The sequence below is a fragment of the Hyperolius riggenbachi genome, chromosome 10 (assembly GCF_040937935.1).
Source record: "Hyperolius riggenbachi isolate aHypRig1 chromosome 10, aHypRig1.pri, whole genome shotgun sequence".
In the NCBI taxonomy this organism is placed as follows: domain Eukaryota; kingdom Metazoa; phylum Chordata; class Amphibia; order Anura; family Hyperoliidae; genus Hyperolius; species Hyperolius riggenbachi.
In genome coordinates, this window is record NC_090655.1 from 209,827,725 (window position 1) to 209,852,432 (window position 24,708).

The following is a 24,708-nucleotide window of genomic DNA, read 5'->3' on the forward strand; positions in this document are numbered from 1 at the left end:
AGTTTTGGAGGAGTTACCCTTGATTTCATCGAAAAACAAATCTAGTTCATAAATGTATAATATAAAGTGCATTTACAAATTAAGCTTTTTAAAAAAAAATGTTTTTGCTTGTTTATCAATAATTCAATGAGTTTTGTACAGCAGGAGAAATTGGCAGCGCTTCATAACAGAGGCTGCACCCGAATTGACGACCTGCAATAGATGTGCAGAGCTCCACAATTGTGGACTAAAATACACAACATGCATTCAAAACAGGTACAGCAAAGGAGGACGTTACCTTCAGTATACAGTAAATAATATGTGCACAAATTATTTATATTGAAGCCAACGTCGTCCTTTGCTGTACCCGTTTTGAATGCATGTTGTGTATTTTAGCCCACAATTGTGGAGCTCTGCACATCTATTGCAGGTAGTCAATTCGGGTGCAGCCTTTGTTTGGAAGCACTGCCAATGTCTCCTGCTGTACAAAACTCATGTAAGTATACTTATGGCTAGCTGCATCCATGTGCATCAATTTGCATTCAAATTATAGATTAGGACTAGTACATGATATGCATCTGATCTGCATTCAAGTCATGTATTTAGCCCTGTGGGGCTCTGCATCCCTCTGTTGGTCTACAATTCAGTTGCAGCCTATGAGAGCTGTCATTTGTTTGAGGTCAATTCAATTAGTTGCTTTATTGATCTGTGAAAAGGAAACAGAACAGTAGTAGGAATGTCTTACATGAAGCCAGAGGCAAGCTGTATATGCCAGACACTTGTTGCCACTAACATTGGCCTTTATTACTTTCTTCTGCCCAGCCTGTGTATGCGTACAGCCGCCCAGCCTGTGTATGCGTACAGCCGCCCAGCCTGTGTATGCGTACAGCCGCCCAGCCTGTGTATGCGTACAGCCGCCCAGCCTGTGTATGCGTACAGCCGCCCAGCCTATGCATGCGTACAGCCGCCCAGCCTATGCATGTGTACAGCCGCCCGGCCTATGTATGTGTACAGCCGCCAGGCCTATGTATGTGTACAGCTGCCAGGCCTATGTATGTGTACAGCTCCTGGAAAGACTCACCAGAACTGGCTGATGGTGTTGGCTGGACAAAGATTTTAGGTCAAGATAATAAGAAAAGCTTTTAAGAGACCATGAACATTTTAAAGCAGATCTGAAGCGAATATAAACTAATTCGATAATGAATTCCATGTGTAGTACAGCTAAGAAATACAACATAAGTAGCAAAGAAAAGAGTCTCAGTGTTTTTCCAGTATAGGAAGAAGTTATCTATGCAAAGAGCTTATCTGAGCTATTTGACCAACTTAGATGACTGCAGTCCTGTTTTTTGCAGCACTTAAACAGCCAAGAAAAAGTGATACGGCTTGGAATAAGGTTTTACTGCAGGAAAGTTCAATGGGTCATTATTTCTGCTTTGTTTTATAAAAGACTGTGTGTGGTTTTAAAACTTCAACTATGAGGGCCTGTTTCCACTACATGCGGATTATGGGTGCAGAAAACTGACTCCAATGAATGCCTATGGGAAATCTGCATCAGAAAAATCAGGCCCATAGGAAACAGGCCCATTGGAGTCTGTTGTTTTGCATCCAGAATCTGTGTGTAGTGGAAATAAGACCCTGATAGTATGATGCAATGGTATTTAAAGAAAAAAGAAAAAAAACTATATAAAACAAAATATTTAGACTTTTTTTTGCTACTAATGTTCTATTCATTATCCATACTACGCATTCAGGTTTGCTTTAACTGGGTGACAATGATCAGATATCGATATACAAGTTGACCCTCAACCCAAACCAAACTATTAAAAACCATTGAGCAAAAGGGTGTGAATTCTAGAGCAGGTATCACACTGAAAGTGGACTGACAAAATACTACATTTAATAGGACCTTCAACTTCCTGATCCCTTCAACTTCCTTATCTATCATGAATTTTCATGTGTCTGTTCAGGAAACCCTTGCTCTTTAAGTTCTTCCCACAATTCTTACAGGTGAATACTGGAGCCGGAGCCTTAGAGTGAGTCTTTAGGTGTAAATTAAGATGGTGTCCCCGACCAAAGCACTTGCCACATTGTACACAGGAATATGGCTTCTCTCCAGTATGAATCCGCAGATGTACCTTCAAGTGCGATTTACTGGGGAAACATTTAGAACAGTCTGTGCAGGCAAAGGGTTTTTCCCCCGTATGAGATCTCTGATGAACAAGGAGATGGGCTTTTAAGACAAACCTTTTGTCGCATTCACTGCAAGAAAATGGCTTTTCTCCTGTGTGCACACGCATGTGGATGTTCAGATTGACCTTGTTGGTGAATCGCCGTTGGCATTGCTGACAGGAAAACGGCTGCTCACCTGTGTGCGTGCGTTGGTGATTAACGAGGTGGGCTTTCCTTGAAAAGGATTTCCCACACTCAGAGCACAAATAGGGCTTCTTCCCAACATGTATGCTCTGGTGTATTTGAAGATGGCTTTTACTAGAGAAACAGCGACCACACTCCGAGCATGGAAATGGACGCTCTCCTGTGTGAGTACGCTGGTGGGCGGCACAGGAGCTTTTGCTGGAAAATCGTTTCTCACACTCTGAACAAGAAAACGGCTTCTCCCCTGTGTGAACTAGCCGATGGGCAACAGCACAGATCTTGTCGGTGAACCTCCTGCCACATTCGTTGCAAGAGAACGGCTTTTCGCCAGTGTGAAGTCTCATGTGTCTCGCCAGGTGGTTGCTGCCAAAAAACTTCCTGCCACACTCTCTGCAGGTATAAGGCCTGTACCCAGTGTGGATTCTTTGGTGCTTGCGGAGGTAGGATTGGCAAGCGAAAGACTTTTTGCATTCTGAACAGGTAAATTTTTTCTCTCCTGTGTGCATTCTGCTATGGACAGCTAATTTGTACCGATTAGAAAACCCTCTTCCACACTCTGCACATTGATAACTGCTGGGGGCAGAATGTGTTTTATAGTGAGCAATAAATGCAGATTTTCTTTCAAACTCTCTACAACACTTATCACACTTGATAAGTGAAGTTTTTTTGCGCTGATTGAAAAGTGAAGTTTTTTTGCGTTGATTGGAATATGTGTCTTTGTCTTGTTCTGTAGTATTTGCAGTTTGTTCTTTCTTATAGATTTCAACTGCAGTACCGGATGTAGTTTGTTGCATTTGATCAACATATCTGACTGGTACACGGGAAGTGAGCCCACGTTCCGTATAGACGTTATTGCCCATGGAATCTACATCACACTGACGCCATCCCTTTGTGGCTTTCGCTTTACGCTGCACATACTTAGAGCCATTAACTGGCCGTTTATCACCCCCGCCTGCTGGTTTCCTCTTGGAACGGCGCTTTGACTTAGCTGAGATTAGAGAAGCATATTTCCTTTCATCTTCACAGACTACTATGCGACCTTTGTCTGAAGAAATTCTATTGGAAGATCCATCTAGAAAGTTAGCAGTAAGAAGATAGTTAGCAGCAGTACAAGTAGTAGCATACTAGTAGTATTGGTCGTTAGTAATATTCTTCATATAAGTATTAACCTCCTTGCCGGTCTAAAAAATCCGGCAAGGAGGCAGCGTGGAATTTTTTTTTTATTTTTAAAATCATGTAGCGAGCCCAGGGCTCGCTACATGATAGCCGCTGGGCGGCGGCATCCCCCGAGGCCCCCCCCCCCCCCCGATCGCCTTCGGCGATCAGAGTATGCAGGAAATCCCGTTGAGAACGGGATTTCCTGCAGGGCTTCCCCGGTCGCCATGGCGACGGGGCGGGATGACGTCACCGACGTCGGGACGTCACCGGGAATCCCGGGCCACCCCTCAGTGCTGCCTGGCCCTGATTGGCCAGGCTGCACAAGGGGTCTGGAGGGGGGGGGAGGGGGGCGGCGCGACATTGCGGATAGCGGCGGATGGGCGGCGATCGGGTGTTACAAGCAGCTAGCAAAGTGCTAGCTGCTTGTAACAAAAAAAAATAAAAAATGCAAAGCGGCCCAGCGGGGCCTGAGAAATCCTCCTGCGCAGGTTACCCCGAGCTGAGCTCGGGATAACCGGCAAGGAGGTTAATAGCATCAGTATTAGTAATGTTAGCAGTTGTGTTAATATCAGTATTGTTAGTAATTTTAGTATTAGCAGTATTAGTGTAATGCCTAATACGCACAATGAGATTTTCAGGCAGATTTCCTGCCAGACTGATTATTTTCAACATGTCCAACCCGTTTTCGATCAATTTTACAAAGAAGTGAATAGAAAATGATTTTCCGATCGATGTTCCATTCACTTCTATGGAAAATTGATCACAAAATCAAAATTGGACTTGTTGAAAATAATCAACTGGCAGAAAATCTGCCTGAAAATCTCATTGGGCTTGATTCACAAAGCAGTGCTAACCATGTAAAAGAAAGACTTTAGGCGTGATAACCATTGCACCACACTGGTGAAAAGCCAGTTTAGGCGTGATAAGTTTAGATAAGTTTAGATCGCGCAAAAAGCAGCGCCATTAAACTCTATGCAAAGTGCACCAGACTTTGCTAGCGCAAAACTTTTGATTAGCTGTGCACTGCGGTGCTAACCCAGTTGGTGCTTAAACTTATCACGCCTAAACTGAGTTTAGGCGTGATAAGGGGCTTTTCACCAGGGTAGCACCGTTTTGTGAATCGAGCCCATTGTATATACTAGGCATGAGTAGTAATAGCATACTGTATGTAATCAGAGATGTAGCGAACAGTTCCCGAACCGTTCGCCGGCGAACATCTCTGGATACATGGGGCTTTTACTACTTCCGGGTCGCTCTGACCCGGAGTAGTACGCCTGCGCTGCCCGGCGAAGCGTGTCCTAGATCGCGCTCCTGTTGCCGGGCACTCTCTGCACATGTGCGTGACGTCATGAACGACGTCACGCACATGCGCAGAGAGTGCCCGGCAACAGGAGCGCGATCTAGGACACGCTTCGCCGGGCAGCGCAGTCGTACTACTCCGGGTCAGAGCGACCCGGAAGTAGTAAAAGCCCCAGAGATGTTCGCCGAGCGAACAGTTCGCAACATCTCTATATGTAATTAGTTCTATGAGTAACTGAATAGACTGCAGGAGAGCTTTGCCAAGACAGATCTACATATAATAAACATTGATTAACCCTTACAGTGCCTTCTACAAAAGTGAAGCCAAGTACTTTTTTTTTTTTTTGAGGATTTCCATAAATTGTAATGAACATTTATTTCCCATAAAGGTCACTATGCTGTATTTGAACTTTTAGAGCAGAGATGAAGTTCTGAGTTTAGTTTCACTTTAAGACTACATTACATAGCATTTGTAAATTGACTTTAAAATAAAGCACGCAGACTTTATTTTATGAATTTTATTTGTATTTTAAGAATTATATTTATTTTAACACTTCAGTCAGCGAAAGGAGATCAAACTGCTTAGTGAATACACCTTAGTGAAAAACCATATGCAATTGATCAAATAGCACAGGAAATGATAAAATCGCCACTGCAGATGCTTCGTCAGTTGAGCCCACAGTAAATAATGGCTCATGAATCAGCCTGTGAAGGCTCATGCCCTATCTCATTGAGAGGTCGTTTTTAATAGGGATGGGACGACGAATCAGAAAATCCCTAGAATATTGGGAAATACTCGGGAATCAAATCCTGACGCCATTTACCGCTTGCCGAATCCCAACGCTTCGTCCCTGTGCATCCGCTACTCGCCCTCCACCTTCCCGGCCTCCCCTTGCTTGCCCCTCTACATGGTTAAAAGTATCCGCTTACCTATCCAGGGCGGAGCGGCAGACCTCACGCCGACTTCCTTCTTCCCCCTAGTGACCAGCTTTTACTAATCGCATCAGCAGTAAAAGCTGGTGAGGCCACTAGGGGGAACAGGGAAGTAAAGGAGAGGCCTGCCGCTCTGTGCTCCACACTGGAGGTGAGCAGGTACTTATTTATGCAGGGGGTGTGAGCGGAGGAGGCTGCGGGAGGGGGGGGGGGGGGGGACGACGACTGGGGGAGCACAGGGCTACCTATACTGAAGGCACATATAACTAGCTACCTATACTGAGGCTCCTATACCCCGCTACCTATACTGAAGGCCCCTATACCTTGCTACCTATACTGAAGGCACATACACCCTGCTACCTATACTGAAGGCCCCTATACTGAAGGCACATATCCCTTGCTACCTATACTGAAGGCACCTATACTGTGGGCACCTATGCCTGGCTACCCATACTGCGGGCAACTATACCACAGATCACACAATTCTTATGTGCATGATTCGTTAGATTCGTGATTCGAAAGGTTCGAGATATTCGAGAACCTTTCTAGATTCAGATTCAAAGAAATTGTGGATTTGTCCCATCCCTAGTTTTTAGCATCTTCAGCATCGTGTCAGCCTCCTTTTAACTCTAAACGGGGATGGGTTTGTAGAAAATTATGAAGTAGCCTTTTAAAACATCCTTACCTGCTATGTAGTCGTCATCGTCCACCATGACTTCCTTGTATAGGTCTCTGTGTCCCTCCACATACTGCCACTCCTCCATGGAGAGATACACGGCGACGTCCTGGCACCTTATAGGAACCTGAAGCACACATATAAGGATACAGCCAACATCCAGACCAATCACTTGCATTACAGGATAACATCCCAGAATTCCCAGCACTGCTCACCTCTCCCGTCAGCATCTCAATCATCTTATTGGTGACTTCTAATATCTTTTCGGAGTTTATCGTAGCTGCCAAGGAAGCAGACAGAAGCTCTGCAGTGGAGATCTTGTCCTCACTCCATTCTCCAGGGTCAGGGGAATCCTTGCTGGATTTTCCATGCTCAGACTTCTTTACTACAATATAGTCCTGGAGGAGAAATACATCACATTTCCTCCTCAATCATCCATCAAGCAATAGAAGGGGCTTACATGGCACCTGTAGTGAGCGGGATATGGAGGCTGTCATATTTATTGCCTTTTAGACAAGACCAGTTGCCTGGTTGTCCTGCTGGTGTCTTTGGTGACCATACATCAGGTGACTTGGTAGCTAATCAACCATCCGATTCAATTATTATTATCAAATCGGATGAAAAAAAAAACAAACAATGCCGCCAAATGCATGCCAGACCAACGATGCAACTAATTTCAGGCAGAAATTGGTCACATTTATCGGTCGCACATGCTGCGAGACGTCGGGCTGTTGTGGTTGGTCAGGTGACAGCATGTGGATGGAGGACAGCGCCCGGAGCCAGGTAATATGGCTCCGGGCGCTGTCCTCCATCCACAAGCACCCCATGTCGGCTTCCACGTGGGCGCATGTGTGATGTCACACAGGTGCCCACATTACTCCAGCAACCACGTAGGGCGTGTGTATGGACAGAGGAGCCTGGAGCCAGCAAGCCACAGACAGGTAATGGATAGTACACTGGGCACCGGTGGAATGGGGGGGGGGGGGGATTGCACATTGACCATTAGGGGGGGGAAGCATTGGACCGGCGGGTGCATCACCACAAGACCAATTCCAGATTGATTTTAGCATGAAATGATTCGATAATCAGACTGTGATGTAGGGGCAGTCAATAGATATCTCTCCAATCAGATTTGATCAGAGCGAGATCTATTTCTTATTCGATCTGCCCATACATAGTCTGATGTATGGGCACCTTATGAATCACACACTTAAAGGGACTCTGAACAGTCAAAAATGAAATTGGTAATTACCTGGAACTTCCTCCAGCCCACCATAGTCCGCAAGGTCCCCCGGCGTCCTCCTGACCCACTCTCCCCGTCCCGCTGGCGGCGACTTTAAGGCTGATGGTTGGTAGTACACTTCCTGGATGGGCACGCTATGCGTCATCACGCCGGCCGCTAAGCGGCACGACAGTCCTGCGCATGCATGGTTTTCTAACTCTGAAGTACGCATGTGCAGGACTGTCACACCGGCCAGCCTGAAAGTCACCGGTAACGGAGCCGCCAGCAGGACCTGTGGAGGAGTCAGGAGGATGCCGGGGACCTACGGCCTACGGTGGGCTGGAGGAAGCCCCAGGTAAGTACCAATTTGATTTTTATTGACTGCTCAGGGTCCCTTTAAAAACAAGCATTCAGATAATCTCGTCAGACTTTAGTCAAACATCTGATTTGCATGCTTGTTCAGGGTGAATGGCTAAAACATTCGAAGCAGACGATCAGCAGGAAATAAAGCAGCCTGCGTATCCCTCCTTGTTCAGGTGTCTAAAACTAATAAAAGCTTCCCCAGAACAGAAATCAAATGACAGCAGTATAAAGGAGACCTTTACAACTACATCCTTTAGGCCCAGATTTCCATATCAGAAACCTGTAGGTTACACCAATATGCCACACATCAGTTTATACAGACAGCCTTAGCTCCCAACTTTATCTTTTTCGGATCGATTTCATGAATCTGATTGGATTGGTTTGGAGATTTTTGTCCATTAGTGGTTCCAAATGATCATTTCCGATCGTTTATATGAAGAATCGTATGTAAACGATTGTTTGGCTAGTTGGATCGTTAGTGGCCACTTTAAGACAGGGTTCACACTTAAAGGGAAGGTTCAGGGTGGCTCTTAAAAAAATAAAAATGCCCATCCACTTACCTGGGGCTTCCTCCAGCCGTGGGCAGCCAGGCCGTGCCCTCGGCACCGCTCCGCAGGCTCCCGGTCCCCTCCGGTGGCCGACCCGACCTGGCCAGGCCGGCTGCCAGGTCGGGCTCTTCTGCGTTTCAAAATGCGCCTCACGGGGGGGCGCTGACGTCATCGGACGTCCTCTGGGCTGTACTGCGCAGGCGCAGAACTACTGTGCCTGCGCAGTACAGCCCGGAGGACGTCCGATGACGTCAGCGCGCCCCCGTGAGGCGCATTTTGAAACGCAGAAGAGCCCGACCTGGCAGCCGGCCTGGCCAGGTCGGGTCGGCCACCGGAGGTTTCACAGCATCAGAATTAGTTTTTCTTACCCAAGTCTCATTTTTAACTGCACAGAAGAAATCTGCCTGGGCATTTTTCCCCTAATGCTGTGCAAAGCATGATGGGATTTCTGATGTTGTTCTTCTGCTGTTTTGATTTTTTTACATTTTGAAGTTTAGATTTAAAGCCTAGCGCACGCAGCTAGGAGGGGTGATCAGGACACTTGGAACTGTGTCTCATGCTCCCTGTTGCCTCCTTTCAACCTAAAGATGGCTGCCCCCATGAAAATCACAAACATTTGTCTGTTCTTTTAAAACAGGGTGGGTAAGAGATTATATTACCTACAGTATATATTTTAATTAACATAACTAATGTAACTTAAAGACAGTATGCAGGAGTTTTGGAGAAGCGCAAAATCGTGGTGGCTGCACATCCATAGTCAATGATGAATCACACTTCTTTCAAAATTCAGGTTTATGTTTTCAGCGCGCTGCATTTTTTTCTGTGTTTTTATTCTTCTGTTGCATCCAGTGAAAATTGGAATTGCAAATTTGCAGTGTGAAAGAAGCCTCCCGTGCATAAAAAAAACCAAAAAAAAAAAAAAACACAAGCATACTTCTTGCAGCATAAATCCACACATTCCATGCAAATTACCACTGACTTTCATTAGCCGTGCTGGACAAGATAAAAAACAAACAAACCTTAAAGGGAAGGTCCAAGCAAAAAAAAAAAAATGAGTTTCACTTACCTGGGGCTTCTACCAGCCCCATGCAGCCATCCTGTGCCCTCGTAGTCACTCACTGCTGCTCCAGTCCCCCGCTGGCAGCTTTCTGACCTCGGAGGTCAGGGCCGAATTGCGTACATTTTTACACATTCCCGCTAGTGCAGAAACATTAACACATACATTTTTACGCGTTAGTGGTGCGTTAGTGGTGCAACGCGTACATTTTTGTTCCTGCACTAGCTGGAATGCGTAAAAATGTATGCAATGTGGCCCTGACCTCTGAGGTCAGAAAGCTGCCAGCGGGGAACTGGAGCAGCAGTGAGTGACTACGAGGGCACAGGATGGCTACATGGGGCTGGTAGAAGCCCCAGGAAAGTGAAACTCATTTTTTTTTTTTTGCTTGGACCTTCCCTTTAATGAGTTGTTAAAAATGGTTTGCCATAAAGTGGCTCCTGAGTCACATCAGAGTATACTGAATGGTTGGTGAATTTTTTCTCCCTGGTGCAAACAGCCACACCAATTTTCTGGGAGGTGAATACCCCCTTAGGACTAAGGAGGACCTAAACTCTCCACAGGAGAGAAGGAAAACACTGAGAACCCCACCCTGTGTGTATTTAGAGATAAAAGCCTGTCTAATACTCCCTTATCTGCTAGTAATGAGCCACTGTAATTTAAAATGTCATTTCTGTCAGCAGTGTGCCACTTAGATAGACTATATGTAAACACAGGAATTTAACCTTTTATGTGCTCCCAGCAAACCAGGAAGTAACTACACTGCAGCATCTCTGAAGGATATATAAGCTGTAACAAGGAAAGGGATCCCAATGTTAAAAATAGGATCAGCTGCCACTTGTTAAAAAGACCTGCTCCGATTTTCCAGAGGAGTGATGATTGCCCATAGCCACCTATGGTGCAACGCATCTGCCTGCAGCCCCATAGAATTGTATGGCCAGCGAGTTGGCATGCAGAATTATTCTGCTACACAACAGACATAGCATGCAAGAGCTCCAATTCCTGAACCAAGAAAATGTTCCTAGCTGGGGGAGGTCCTGGCACTCAAAAAGGTACCTTACCAGCTTTCACAGGTTTTCATCTCATAACTGTATACATATCTGTACAATATCTCACCTCTCCTGTCAACAAATAGACAATCTCAAAGGCAAGACGGAGCATCCCTGAATTTATTTCATTTTTGCTCTCGTCCATCTTGTAGAGGTCAAGCAGCAGCTCCCGAGATCGGATCCTGGACTGTGAAAGATATGGTGATATGAATTAACATTTTATAGTTAGTTCACAATTCCAAATACTATCCAACTAAACCCACATTAGAAGGTAAATTCTCAAAATCATCATTGATTAGCAGAAACAAGAACAAGTAGTGGCTCCCCAAATCAGGTAAAATACTGTATCTAAAAACAGCTTGGAAAGGTAGGCAACTGTTGGTCAACCTTTAAGATAAACACCAAATGAGGTAGGTTTTTTTTGTTTTCTTTAACGGTTTTCTTTCTCTCCACAGAAAAACCCTAGTAAAAGGCGAAAGATTTGTACGTTCTGAAGAGAAAACAGGATTGCACAAAATAGGCAGCACATTTTGTGGTGCCTCTGCGATCAGCTAGCAATTGCTATGAGAAAGGTGCGAATAGTTATTACCCTGAATGGGGACTGTACCTCTTCCTATGCTTTCCAGGTGGTTCCATACATTGGAAACCCAGTATTGTAAGCCTGTTACATACCAATAACCATATCATGAGTGCTTAGGAAAAACGAAAAGGCGGACTGACACTCTCCATACAAAACTTCTTTTATTGCCCACGACAAACCTGCACACAAAAGAAAAAGGCCCTGGCCTACAGGTGTGTCACGTGTTCAACACACCTCTTCTTCTGCTCTTTATAGCAGAGGCAAAACATTTCTTTCATTGTAATGCAAGCCTCACCGTATGGTCTCACAGCAATGCTACAGTGCAATTTGACTTTTCAGCTACGTTACGATTACATAGAATCACAATTTGATGAATGCAAAATGCTAAGCTATGCTGACACGCTGAAAAGGCCACAAAATATCTCGCCAGTGGTGTAACTAAGGAGCTTGGACCTCAGTGTAAGGCCCCGTTCACACTTGCGGTTTAGTAAAAACCGCACCGGATGTCCGGACCGCACCGTATCCGGACCGGATCCGTACGGTTCCTATCCGGATCCGGTCCGTTTGCATCCGGTTTCCGTGCGGTGTGAACACGGTTGCGGTCCGGATCCGGTTTCTTAAGGAGATAACATCCTTTTAATTACCTGGGGTCTGGGAAGTCAGCAGAAGGGTCTGGGGTCATTGTTGGAGACAGGTGGACGTGTGGAGACGATCCGTGGATACAGAGACTGCAGTTGGGACCATGGATCCAGGCATTTTTTACTCGTAAACCTGGGAATTCTCTCTGTTGTTCGCCTCCTTCAGACATATCAGACATGTTGCTGGCAAAAAGAGCTCCAGCATGAAATCGCTGCTGCCCCACTCTTCGCTGGGCCCATGTGGTCCCCATCCAAAATGCATAGGAAGTGGGGTAGAACGTCCGGTTTTTGTAGCCAGTGTGTTGTGCGCTCTCCGGCTCTCATTGCTTTGTATTGGCCGGATGGTGCAGTCCGGCTCCGCTCCGGATACGGCTGCCGGAGGAGCCGGACCAAAAAATAGCGCATGTTGGAACGGACGCCGGAGTCCGGATCCGGCCCGGCTCCGGCAGAACGGACGCATGTGAACGGACGCATAGGCTTTCATTGCCATGCCGTGCGTCCGTTCTGAAAGCGGTCCGGCTCCGGCACGGCGATTCCGGACGGCCACCGCTAATGTGAACCGGGCCTAAGTTTTACACGGGAGTTGGGTTGCAACAGTATGAAAAGCCATGGTATGATAATGGTCTAAAAAAAAAAAATAGCACGGTGTGACAGTAAAATACAATTATTTGGACCCTTACATAAAATAATGTAACCCCCCCCCCCCACACACACACACCAGCATGGTAGCCAGTAGTGCCCCATTCCCTCAGCATACATATGCTTAAGCCGCCAGGAGATTTGGGCACAGGGTAAAGCGGCTCACTCTGCTCCTGCAAAAGTCCCGGTGGCGTTAAATACTATTCCCCCTCCAGGTAGCCATGGATAGTGGTGAAAGATGTAATTCATTTTCCAGCTATTGCTGTTACAGGGAGATGGAATACAAGAACAGGAAGGAGAAAGAAGCAAGTAGTACACATGAGCAGGACCCCGACAAGCGAGTTTGTGTTTACTCTCGCCGTTGTCCGTGCGCCTGCCGTTGCATCACATCCCCGCCACTGCGCTGCCCCCGACCCCCCCCCCCCCCGGGAAACCGGTATAACGCGATTGTGCATGGTATGATTACCAGTAAAAATAGCCCTCTCTATTAGAACAAGATTAAATCAATTAAAACAAGATTTACACCAAAGGACAACAAGGCTGGAGAGTGGCTGCGGCTTTCTGTTTTGAGACTTTGCCCTTGTTTACACCACACAGCCTGGAAGAGTTCCGAAGCAAGGAGCTGTAGCCACTCTCCAGCCTTTTTGTCCTTTGATATTTTACAATCTTGTTCTAATAAAGAGAGCTATTATTACTGAATGGGTGCAGGATCCTTATTGGAGTGTGGGGGTTTGACCTGTTAGTGCACAGGTATTAGCTTTGGCACGCTACCTGACACCCCAGCATTTGAGTGCTGCTTCCATCCATGTTGAAAACAAAGCTGAAAAGTTGCATGGCAAGGTAGTTTAGTGACGATACCAGGGCTGTGGAGTCGGAGCAATTTTGGGTACCCGGAGTCGGAGATTTCATAAACTGAGGAGTCAGGAGTTGGATGATTTTGTATAAAATCCACAGCCCTGGTAAGTATTAGACTAAGGAGTCGGAGTCATTTTCGGTACCCGGAGGTTTCATAAGCTTAGGAATCGGAAGATTTCCGTACCAACTCCACAGCCCTGGACGATACAGTACAATGCCTGCTTCTGTCACTGTAACCACATGCATTGCCCTGTAAACACTATCCTGACAGAACGTGCCAAACCCAATGTACTAGCCACACAGGAATATTGTTGGCTCAGTGGCATTGTCCGTTGTGACGTGATGCAATGGAAGCAGTGTGAATGGAGGCTTGGGGACCCTAAGCAACTGATAATATCACATCGCGATGCACTGATACTACTACGGGGCTTTCACACTGAGCGTGACGCAGCGGTAGGCTCCAATGCAGTAACGCACAGCATGCTGGGCATTAACCGGGCAACATGCACATTCCATTTCCTGTGTGGGAAGAAAATGACCCAAAGTCCAATTTTTCAGCCCTCTCTAGTACTGTTTTTTTTGTTTCAGTAGTTTGAATCACTGACCTCAAGTACCCCTTCACTCTTTCCGCGTTGTGTCGCAATAAATGCCGCATCCCGGCGCATAAGTAGTGCTGGTTCTATGGGGCCATCACATTGAACGCGGTACAGTGGGCCCAATCAAGGTGACACACGAGTAACTGTGTATGGTGTGCGTATAACTGTATATAATTTCATTCGATGAAAGCTATCAGGACAAAAAAATACTGTGTGGTAAAAATTCTGATTATAAAGGGATTGATGATAGGTGACATTGCAGAGATGTGAACATGCCCATATGGGTAGTGAGTTCACATGCAGCAATGTGTGAACACACCCATGACAAGTACTGTATACTGTCAGTGATCTCAGAAAAGCTAATCTGCTCACTTTTCATGGGCTCAGACTATGAGGGTAGGATCCCACTAGGGAGTTTTTGGAAATTGCGATTAGCGATAATCCCAATCGCAGGACATGCACTATTTTAAGCTCATCTGCGCTCAATGCTAAGTATACAGTATAAGCGCTGCATAAATCACTTAGCAAACTGATTATGCAGAGCTTTAGGGGCTGAGGGAAAAAAAAATACTTATAGGGTCGCTGTATTATTATTTATTGTATTTATAAAGCATCAACATATTACGCAGCGCTGGACATTAATTTAGGTTACAGACAATATTTAGGGGTGACATACAGCAATATGACAATACAGGAATACAAGAAAACCAGATCACACAGCACAGTATGAGTACAAGGTAATGCTTAGTCAGTCACTGGATGGGAGCATGGAGATTAGGCAAGTTAGGTTCACTCAAATGCATAGCATGGGTGCACAATAATGCAGGCGCATGATCAGGTAGGACACAAAAGAAGGAGGACCCTGCCCAAAGACTTACAATCTAGAGGGAGAGGTAGGGACACGTGAGGTAGGGGATCAGAGTTCAGCTGTGGGTTTAGAGCAATTGTAAGGGGTGGTAGGCCAGAGTGAAAAGGTGAGTTTTGAGGGCCTTCTTGAAGGTGTTGAAGGAGGGGGCTGCCCTAATGGGTGGAGGTAGGGAGTTTTATAGTGTTGGAGACGTGCATGGGACTGGGTGATGCGGGGGACGGTCAGATGAAGTTTATTGGAGGAGCGGAGTGAGCGGCTTGGTGTGCATCTTTGAGTAAGATCAGAAATGTAGGTTGGACAGGTTTTGTGGATGGATTTGTAGGTCAGACAATATCTTGAATCTGATTCTGGAATGGATAGGAAGCCAGTGGAGGGATTCATGGAGGGGAGCCGCCCTGGTGGAGCGATGGGAGGAGTGGATAATTCTGGCTGCCGCATTCATGATGGACTGCGGTGGGGCTATTCGGGTCATAGGGAGACCAGACAGAAGGGCATTGAAGTAGTCGAGGTGGAAAATTATGAGGGCATGGATGAGGAGTTTGGTGGTGGCAGAGGTCAGGAAAGGGTGAATCTTACAGATGTTACGAAGGTGGAAGTTGCAGGACTTTGTGAGGTTTTGGATGTGGGGAGTGAAGGAGAGTGCGGAGTCCAGGGTGACACCCAGACAGCGGGCTTGAGAGGTAGGGCGGATGGTAGTGTGGTTTACAGTGACCTGCACATCTCGGAGGTCCAGGGATGACCGGGGTGGGAAGATCATAAATTCATTTTGTCTAGGTTTCGTTTCAGAAACCTAGCGGACATCCAGGAGGAGATGGCAGATAGGCAGGAGGAGACCTTGTCCATGGTAGTGGTGGATATGTCAGGGGTGTGGAGGTAGATTTGGGTGCCATCTGCATACAGATGATAGTTAAAACCCATGGAGGAGATAACGTTGCCAATGGAGGATGTGTATAGGGAGAACATTAGGGGGCCAAGGACCGAGCCTTGGGGGGCTCCCACTGAGATTTGGTTAGGGGTAGACGAGGACTCATTGAAGAGGGTTGTGAAGGAGCGGTTGGAGAGGTAGGATGAAAGCCAGGTCAGGGCGAGATTGTGAATGCCCATGGACTGGAGGGACTGGAGGAGTAGGGGATGATCTACTGTATCAAAAGCTACTGTAAGGTCAAGGAGGAGGAGAATGGAGTATTTACTTTCAGCTTTAGCTAAGACAAGGTCATTGACCACTTTGGTGAGAGCAGTTTCGGTTGAGTGGGTAGGCCGAAATCCAGATTGCAGTGGGTCTAGTAGTGAGTTGGCATTGAGGTACTGGGTCAAGCGTTTGTGAACCAGATGCTCAAGGAGTTTTGAGGCAGAGGGGAGGAGGGAGATCGGGCGGTAGTTGGAGGGTAGCGAGGGAGGGTTTCTTGAGCAGGGGCAGTACTGTGGCCTGCTTGAAGTCTGAGGGGAAGGTGCCTGTGGATAGGGAGAGGTTAAACAGGGTAGTGAGTTTCCTTCATCCTTCCATAGCCCTGCCCCCTAAAGGAAGAGGTCACAGGCATAGCTCTGATTAGTCATTGAAAAGCACCGATGACCTCTTCCTTTAGGGGGCGGGGCTACGGACAGAAGAAGGATGCCTGGTAAGTTTTACAACAACAACAAAAAAGCTAATCGCAAATCGGAAGCGCTTTATGGATTACCTTACAGCGCTTCCAAGTGTCTGGCAATCGCCGTCGCAAACATCCTAGGAATCACTGCACACAGCGCTGCAGCAATTCCTAGTGGGTTCCAGGCCTAAAGCACAAGATAAAAGTCTTTGAAAAATGTAAGATCAAAGATAATCTGCACAATATCTTTGTAAAATAAAGTTCACAAAAGACCACCAAATCTACAGACTGAAGATATTTATCTCTCAACTTTCAAATTCATCCTGGTGGATCTGATCTGCAGATGACTGTCCATTAAACAAGCGTGTAGGAGATCGGCAGATGTTCTGTAACTTTTGTGTGCACACACATGCATGAAAAAAGGAAGTAGGTAGACTACGAATGCATTTTTCGGGTGTTTTGCATAAACTGATCTTTGCATGTGTACAAAATCTCTAGATCTAGATCTCTAGTCTTTCAAACCTTCCAGACAAACCTATGCAACAAATTCCCCAGTTTGCAAAGATTTTTATGTCATGTGTGTACTCAGCTTAGGCCCCGTTCACACTTGCGTTTTGGCATGCAAACGGACCGGATCGGGACCTGATCCGGATCGGAACCGTACGGTTCCGATCCGGACCCGGTCCGTTTGCATCAGGAATGTATCAGGCTGCCATCCGGATCCGTGTGGTAAAAACAGCGAAATTACTAATAAAATTGTTGGGGTCAGCAGAAGGTGCACCTGGTGCACCTGTAGAATCAGGTCCTCCGCTGTTTAGGCCTCACCTCCGACATACTGCCAAACAGCTCCAGCACGTTAGTCACTGCTGCCCATGTGTCCCTATCCGAAATGGCCGCTAGAATACCCATAGGAAGTGGGGTAGAACGTCAGGTGTTTGTATCCTGTGTGTTCTGTGCTTTCCGTTCCCCATTGGTTTCTAATTCCGGATGGTGCAGTCAGGCTCCGGTCCGGGTGCGTGGGCTGGATGATCCGGACCCGAAAAATAGCGCATGTTGGAAAAGTGTCCGGAGTCCGGATCCAATCCGGCTCTGTTCTGTACGGAACGTACGCATGTGAACGTCCGCATAGACTTTGCATTGCTATGCAGAACGTACGTTCCGTTTGTACAGTATATGGTCCGGATCCGACCAGGCGGATCCGGACAGGGAATGTGAACCAGGCTTAACAGGGAAGGTCCGAGCAAAAAAAAAAATAAAAAATCTACTTACCTGGGCCTCCTCCAGCCCATCAGCCGTCCTGTGCCCTCGCCGCATGCTCCGTTCCCAGCCGGTGGTCCGGGGTCCCCTCCATTGCAGATGCCAACCCTGCCAGTTTGGCATCTTCCGCGCCAGCACCAATCACACTCTTGTGGTCTGGAGTGTTCAGGCGCAGTAGTTCTGCATGCAGAACGCTCCAGGCTACGTAAGAGCGGTCACGAGAGCACATGCGCAGTAGATGCCACAGGACGGCTGCCAGGGGCTGGAGGAAACCCCAAGTAGATCTTTTTTTCTTACACCCCGGATCTTCCTTTTCAAGAGAAACTCCGACCAAGAATTGAACTTTATCCCAATCAGTAGCTGATACCCCCTTTTACATGAGAAATCTATTCCTTTTCACAAACAGACCATCAGGGGGCGCTGTATGACTGATATTGTGGTGAAACCCCTCCCACAAGAAACTGAGGACCGTGGTACTCCTGGCAGTTTCCTGTCTGTGAACCTTGTTGCATTGTGGGAAAGAGCTGTTTACAGCGGTTTCCAAATTCCAAAAAAGCAAGCAGCAACTACATCACCTGCCAGCAGTAAAAATGTCAGATGTAAATGAGGGATTTAAAAGATTTTACAATGGGCAAACACAATCATTTATACATAATTGTAAAAATGAAGCACTTTTTTATTACATTATTTTCACTGGAGTTCCTCTTTAAAGAGACTCTGTAACATTAAAAATCTCCCCTGGGGGGTACTCACCTCGGGTGGGGGAAGCCTCCGGATCCTAATGAGGCTTCCCACGTCGTCCTCTGTCCCACGGGGGTCTCGCCGCAGCCCTCCGAACAGCCGGCGACTGTGCCGACTGTCAGTTCAATATTTACCTTTGCTGGCTCCAGCGGGGGCGCTGTGGCGACTTTCTGCACGGAAATAGACGGAAATACCCGATCTCCGTCGGGTCCGCTCTACTGCGCAGGCGCCGGAAACTTGCGCCTGCGCAGTAGAGCAGACCCGACGGTGATCGGGTATTTCCGCCTACTTCGGCGCCGAGAGGCATCAGAGCGCCTGCGCAGGAGCCAGGAAGGTAAATATTGCGTCACAGCTGTACGGAGGGCTACAGCGAGACCCCCGAGGGACGCAGGACGGCGTGGGAAGCCTCATTAGGATCCTGAGGCTTCCCCCACCCGAGGTGAGTACCCCCCAGGGGCCGTTTTGTCGTTACAGTTCCTCTTTAAGTTTCCACTGAGCCGGCATGTGTCTGCAAGACACAATGATGCCAGCACTTGTTGTAAGGCGAGAAGGCATCTGTCATGCACATCTACAGGGATTTGCATTGGTGATGCGATTTTATGCTGCTGATTTTTTTTTCTGAGTGTAAATTTATGTGCAGGAAAACAGACGGGAATCGCAGCATTGGAAACTTAATCTTATGCCTGGTACACACAATGCAATTTCCTGCCAGATTGACAGTCAAATCAATTTTCGAAAGGTCCAATCTAAAAAGCCAATCATTTTTGTATAGAAGGGATCGGAAAACAAAATCAGACTTGTCGGAAATTATCTATTCAACCTTCAGTCTGTTGGGAAATTGCATTGTGTGTACCGGGCATGACCGACAATGAAACAGCAGGCCATGTTCCCAGTGAGGCATTGCACATCCTGCAGAAGCTTGATCGTAACACAGAAAAGTCACATTGTGCAATGTGTGACACCCAGTATATACAATGCATGCTTCCCTGTAACTGTTAGCATGCACGTTATGTGGTAACACACTGCACACATGGCAACGGATACCACCACACCGCTAAAGGTGCTCATAGATCTAGCGATGATGGGCAGATTCCACCAAGAGACAATCTCTCTCTAATCAAATCTGAAAAGAGAGCGATCTGTCAGCTGCCCATACACCACAGGCCGATTCCCAATCAATTTCAGCATGAAATCAATCTGGAATCGGCTCTGTGCGCCGCCTTGCTGTTGTGCCCCCAATGGAATGTCCCCTCGGAGCCAAAGTGTATACATTATCTCTCCACAGCCTCTACTTTTCCCCCCACATTCACACGTACCCCAACGTGGTTTCCTAGTGGTGCGTGTGCGACGCTACATGTGCGCCCTTACCAGGAAACCACGTGATGCATGCGTGTATGCGGAAGAGGAATCCCGGACGCCTGCGGGGGACAAGTGGAGGCAGCGGACAGGTAATGCATACTTTACATGGGGCACTTTACATTAAACAGCGGGGAGGCGGCGGATGGTTTCGTCGATCGTCGGAAAATTGCATGCCGTTCCCGCCGCGCACCCAACCAACTTTGGCCCAACATCTTGCAGCATGCGCGATCGACAAGGCAACCAATTTCCTTCCTGATCGGGCATGCACTTGGCAGTACCGATTTTCATCCAATTCGGATGGTCGATCGGCCTCCAAGTCGCCTAATGTATGGCCACCTTCAGGGTTGTGGAGTCTGAATCAAGGAGTCGGAGAAATTTTGGGTACCCGGAGTTGGAAATTTCATAAACTGAGGAGTCAAAGTCGGATGATTTTTGAACAAAATCCACAGCCCTGGTAAGTATTAAACTAAGGAGTCTGAGTCATCTTGGGTACCTGGATTCGGTGGTTTCATAAACCGAGGAGTCGGAAGATTTTTGTACCGAGTCCGTCTCCACAGCCCTGGCCACCTTAACATGCTGATGTGCATGTACCATTACAGTATACATGGTCAGACACTGAATGCAGCCCAACAGTCAGAGAAGAAGCATTTAGAGGAGTCCAGAGATAAGAATCATCAATGAGATACAACTATTTCCGAATTGCAGAATTAGGCAAGTGTGTATGCAAATACCGTACATGCAGTTTGAAAATGGACCAGTCAATTTACCTGGGTGGGACTTGATTGGTCAATTTCCAAGCTGCATACGGTACATTTGCATAAAAATGTACATCATACTGCATGAACTCAGAAATAATTGCATCTCATTGATCAGCTCTAGTCAGCAAAATCACCCTCTCCTTATTGCTCATTTAGGGTCAGCGCACACCAAAAACCTCTAGCAGATCCACAAAACGCTAGAGGTTTTTGAAGCAGATTTTCAAAACAATGCTAGGCATGTTTAGAGATTTTCTAAACATGCCTGGTGTTTTTGGAGCGTTTTTGTGTAGCAGATTTCATATATTGTTACAGTAAAGCGGTTACTGAACAGCTACTATAACAAAAACGCCTGGAAAATCGCTCTGATCTGGCATTTTTCAGAGCAGTTTGAGCTTTTCCTATACTTTACATTGAGGCAGAAACTCATCTGCAAACCGCAAAAATGCTGCAGGACTCACGTTTGAGGTTTGCTAAAAATCTCAATCCGCTGGTGTGCACCATCCCATTGAGATACATTAGCCAAGCGTTTTCACAGGAGGCAGCAGTTTTGAAACGCTACCAAAAACGCTTGGTGTGCACCAGCCCTCAGATTCCTCTATCACATGGCTACACGCATGATCAGTATTAATAGTCAGCAGCTGTTCAGTGACTGACATGTAGTCGAGGTTGTACAATCACAAAAAACACAATTCCTCCCTGCATCCTACAATTGCCGCCTAATTTATTTAAAACTCGACAGAGCTCAACTGCATGTTTTGTGGCTTAACCAGCTAAGGCAGACTACACTGCGTTTAAATGCGTCACCAGTAATCATCCATGTGAACTGGCCCTAAACCACATCAGGTTCAAAAGAATAAGATGGCAGCCCTGCAGAGGTTCTCTGATCAGAGAGAAACTCTTTCTATAGAGTTTACCTTGCTGCTCTGTGTCTTATTGCTGTCATACTTGTATTACAAGGACCTTGAAGTACCTAGTTATAAGAATTCCATTTACAGCATGTAAATCTCCAAAACCAGCGTGATCTGATCCTTTCCATATAGGACAGGTACTGCTCCAGAATTCAGTCCATTTATCATTTCTGAAATCACCTGCTGTGACTTTATTAGCTGGCATCCTGCTTTAATTGGCTGAGCAAACACATGAATAGCTTTAAAAGGGAATACCCCCCCCCCCCCCCAAAAAAAAAAAATTATATATGAATGTTGCAAAGGAAGCAAGGGCCCTTTCACATGGGCAGCTGACAAGCGGTGAAGTCACCGCCTGTCTGCTGCTCCCCTGCACAGGCCGGGCGCTTGTCAGCGCTCGGTACCAGCACTGTACAGGCAGCCGCTCCTCCATGGAGTGTGATAGGAGCGATGTCGCTGCCACGCTCAGACTCGACATGTGGGGTTGCTCTGCTGCCCAGTAATGCCATTACATGTCAGCACTTGACACACGTGATGTTACAACCGCTGCAAATTTGGTGCATTTAAATTGCACCTGAATTGCACTGGCGGGCAGCAGACAGGAGACTACACTGCTCGGCAAGCGCTCAGTTCAGCCGTCCATCTTTTTCAGGAGCGTAGCAATTTTATCGCATCGCAAGCAATGTACATGGTGTGCAAGGAGCATAAGTGTGCAATGCATATAGTGAAAAATACAGTGCGCTGAACATGTGCTTCAATGCCACTGTAAATGGCATGCTGTGTGTTATTCCACCAGAAGAGAGAGTGTGGAGCTTGTGTAGCACAACACAGGGACACAGGAGCATTGACAGGCAAATTATTATACAGGTATGGGATATATGAGAAGGCAGTTAGAACTGAGGGAGGTCAACTACGAGAGATATGCAAGTGGCATGCAGAGGGGCAGTTGGAACTGAGGGGCAGTCAGGGTAAAGAAGAGAACTGAAAATTGGGGTTGGGTGGGTGTGAGGATGGAGAAGGGCAGTTAGAACAGAGGGGGTGGTAAGAGAGCAGACAGGTTGCAGTGAGGAAAGGATGGAGGGGCACACAGAACAGAGGGGGTGGTCAGGGTGAGAGCAGACCGGTTGCAGTGAGGAAAGGATGGAGGGGCACACAGAACAGAGGGGGTGGTCAGGGTGAGAGCAGACAGGTTGCAGTGAGGAAAGGATGGAGGGGCACAAGGAACAGAGGGGGTGGTCAGGGTGAGAGCAGACAGGTTGCAGTGAGGAAAGGATGGAGGGGCACACAGAACAGAGGGGGTGGTCAGGGTGAGAGCAGACAGGTTGCAGTGAGGAAAGAAAGGACGGAGGGGCACACAGAACAGAGGGGGTGTTCAGGGTGAAGGGTTCGGGAAGGCAAGATAAATCAATAATAATAATAATATTTATAATAATTGAGGGGCTAGCCAGGGCCCGTATTTCCATAGGGGAAATAGAGGTGCTTCTACAGAGGGGCATGCTGGGAGCTGTGGCGCGCCCACCGAGGGGCATGCTGGGAGCTGTGGCGCGCCCACCAAGGGGCATGCTGGGAGCTGTGGCGCGCCCACCGAGGGGCATGCTGGGAGCTGTGGCGCGCCCACCGAGGGGCATGCTGGGAGCTGTGGCGCGCCCACCGAGGGGCATGCTGGGAGCTGTGGCGCGCCCACCGAGGGGCATGCTGGGAGCTGTGGCGCACCCACCGAGGGGCATGCTGGGAGCTGTGGCGCGCCCACCGAGGGGCATGCTGGGAGCTGTGGCGCGCCCACCGAGGGGCATGCTGGGAGCTGTGGCGCGCCCACCGAGGGGCATGCTGGGAGCTGTGGCGCGCCCACCGAGGGGCATGCTGGGAGCTGTGGTGCCTCTATGGAGCATGCTAGGAGCTGTAGTGCTTCTATGGAGGGGCGTGCTGGGAGCTGTGGTGCTTCTACGGAGGGGCATGCTGGGAGCTGTGGTGCTTCTACGGAGGGGCATGCTAGGAGCTGTAGTGCTTCTACGGAGGGGCATGCTAGGAGCTGTAGTGCTTCTACGGAGGGGCATGCTAGGAGCTGTAGTGCTTCTACGGAGGGGCATGCTAGGAGCTGTAGTGCTTCTACGGAGGGGCATGCTAGGAGCTGTAGTGCTTCTACGGAGGGGCATGCTAGGAGCTGTAGTGCTTCTACGGAGGGGCATGCTAGGAGCTGTAGTGCTTCTACGGAGGGGCATGCTAGGAGCTGTAGTGCTTCTACGGAGGGGCATGCTAGGAGCTGTAGTGCGTCTGTGGAGGGGCATGCTAGGAGCTGTAGTGCTTCTACGGAGGGGCATGCTGGGAGCTGTGGTGCTTCTACGGAGGGGCATGCTAGGAGCAGTGGTGCTTCTACGGAGGGGCATGCTAGGAGCAGTGGTGCTTCTACGGAGGGGCATGCTAGGAGCAGTGGTGCTTCTACGGAGGGGCATGCTAGGAGCAGTGGTGCTTCTACGGAGGGGCATGCTAGGAGCAGTGGTGCTTCTACGGAGGGGCATGCTAGGAGCAGTGGTGCTTCTACGGAGGGGCATGCTAGGAGCAGTGGTGCTTCTACGGAGAGGCATGCTAGGAGCAGTGGTGCTTCTACGGAGAGGCATGCTGGGAGCTGTGGTGCTTCTACGGAGGGGCATGCTAGGAGCAGTGGTGCTTCTACGGAGGGGCATGCTAGGAGCAGTGGTGCTTCTACGGAGGGGAATGCTAGGAGCTGTAGTGCTTCTATGGAGGGGCATGCTAGGAGCTGTAGTGCTTCTATGGAGGGGCATGCTAGGAGCTGTAGTGCTTCTATGGAGGGGCATGCTAGGAGCTGTAGTGCTTCTATGGAGGGGCATGCTAGGAGCTGTAGTGCTTCTATGGAGGGGCATGCTGGGAGCTGTGGTGCTTCTATGGAGCAGGGGAGCATGCTAGGAGCTGTAGTGCTTCTATGGAGGGGCATGCTGGGAGCTGTGGTGCTTCTATGGAGCAGAGGAGCATGCTAGGAGCTGTAGTGCTTCTATGGAGGGGCATGCTAGGAGCTGTAGTGCTTCTATGGAGGGGCATGCTAGGAGCTGTAGTGCTTCTATGGAGGGGCATGCTGGGAGCTGTGGTGCTTCTATGGAGCAGGGGAGCATGCTAGGAGCTGTAGTGCTTCTATGGAGGGGCATGCTGGGAGCTGTGGTGCTTCTATGGAGCAGAGGAGCATGCTAGGAGCTGTAGTGCTTCTATGGAGGGGCATGCTAGGAGCTGTAGTGCTTCTATGGAGGGGCATGCTAGGAGCTGTA

General features: G+C 48.0%; 1 protein-coding gene across 1 annotated transcript in view; it reads right to left on the bottom strand.

Annotated features, from left to right (window-relative positions):
- Positions 1-445: 445 nt before the first annotated feature.
- LOC137536780 (zinc finger protein 850-like) overlaps positions 446-24,708 on the bottom strand; it is a 69,159-nt gene continuing 44,896 nt past the window's right edge. The window contains exons 9-12 of the mRNA XM_068258983.1: positions 10,722-10,841; positions 6,634-6,816; positions 6,428-6,545; positions 446-3,424 (exon numbers count right to left, since the gene is read on the bottom strand). Of these exons, the coding sequence (XP_068115084.1) occupies positions 1,914-3,424; positions 6,428-6,545; positions 6,634-6,816; positions 10,722-10,841 (1,932 nt within the window). The 3' untranslated portion in view covers positions 446-1,913. The remainder of the gene's footprint in view (positions 3,425-6,427; positions 6,546-6,633; positions 6,817-10,721; positions 10,842-24,708) is intronic.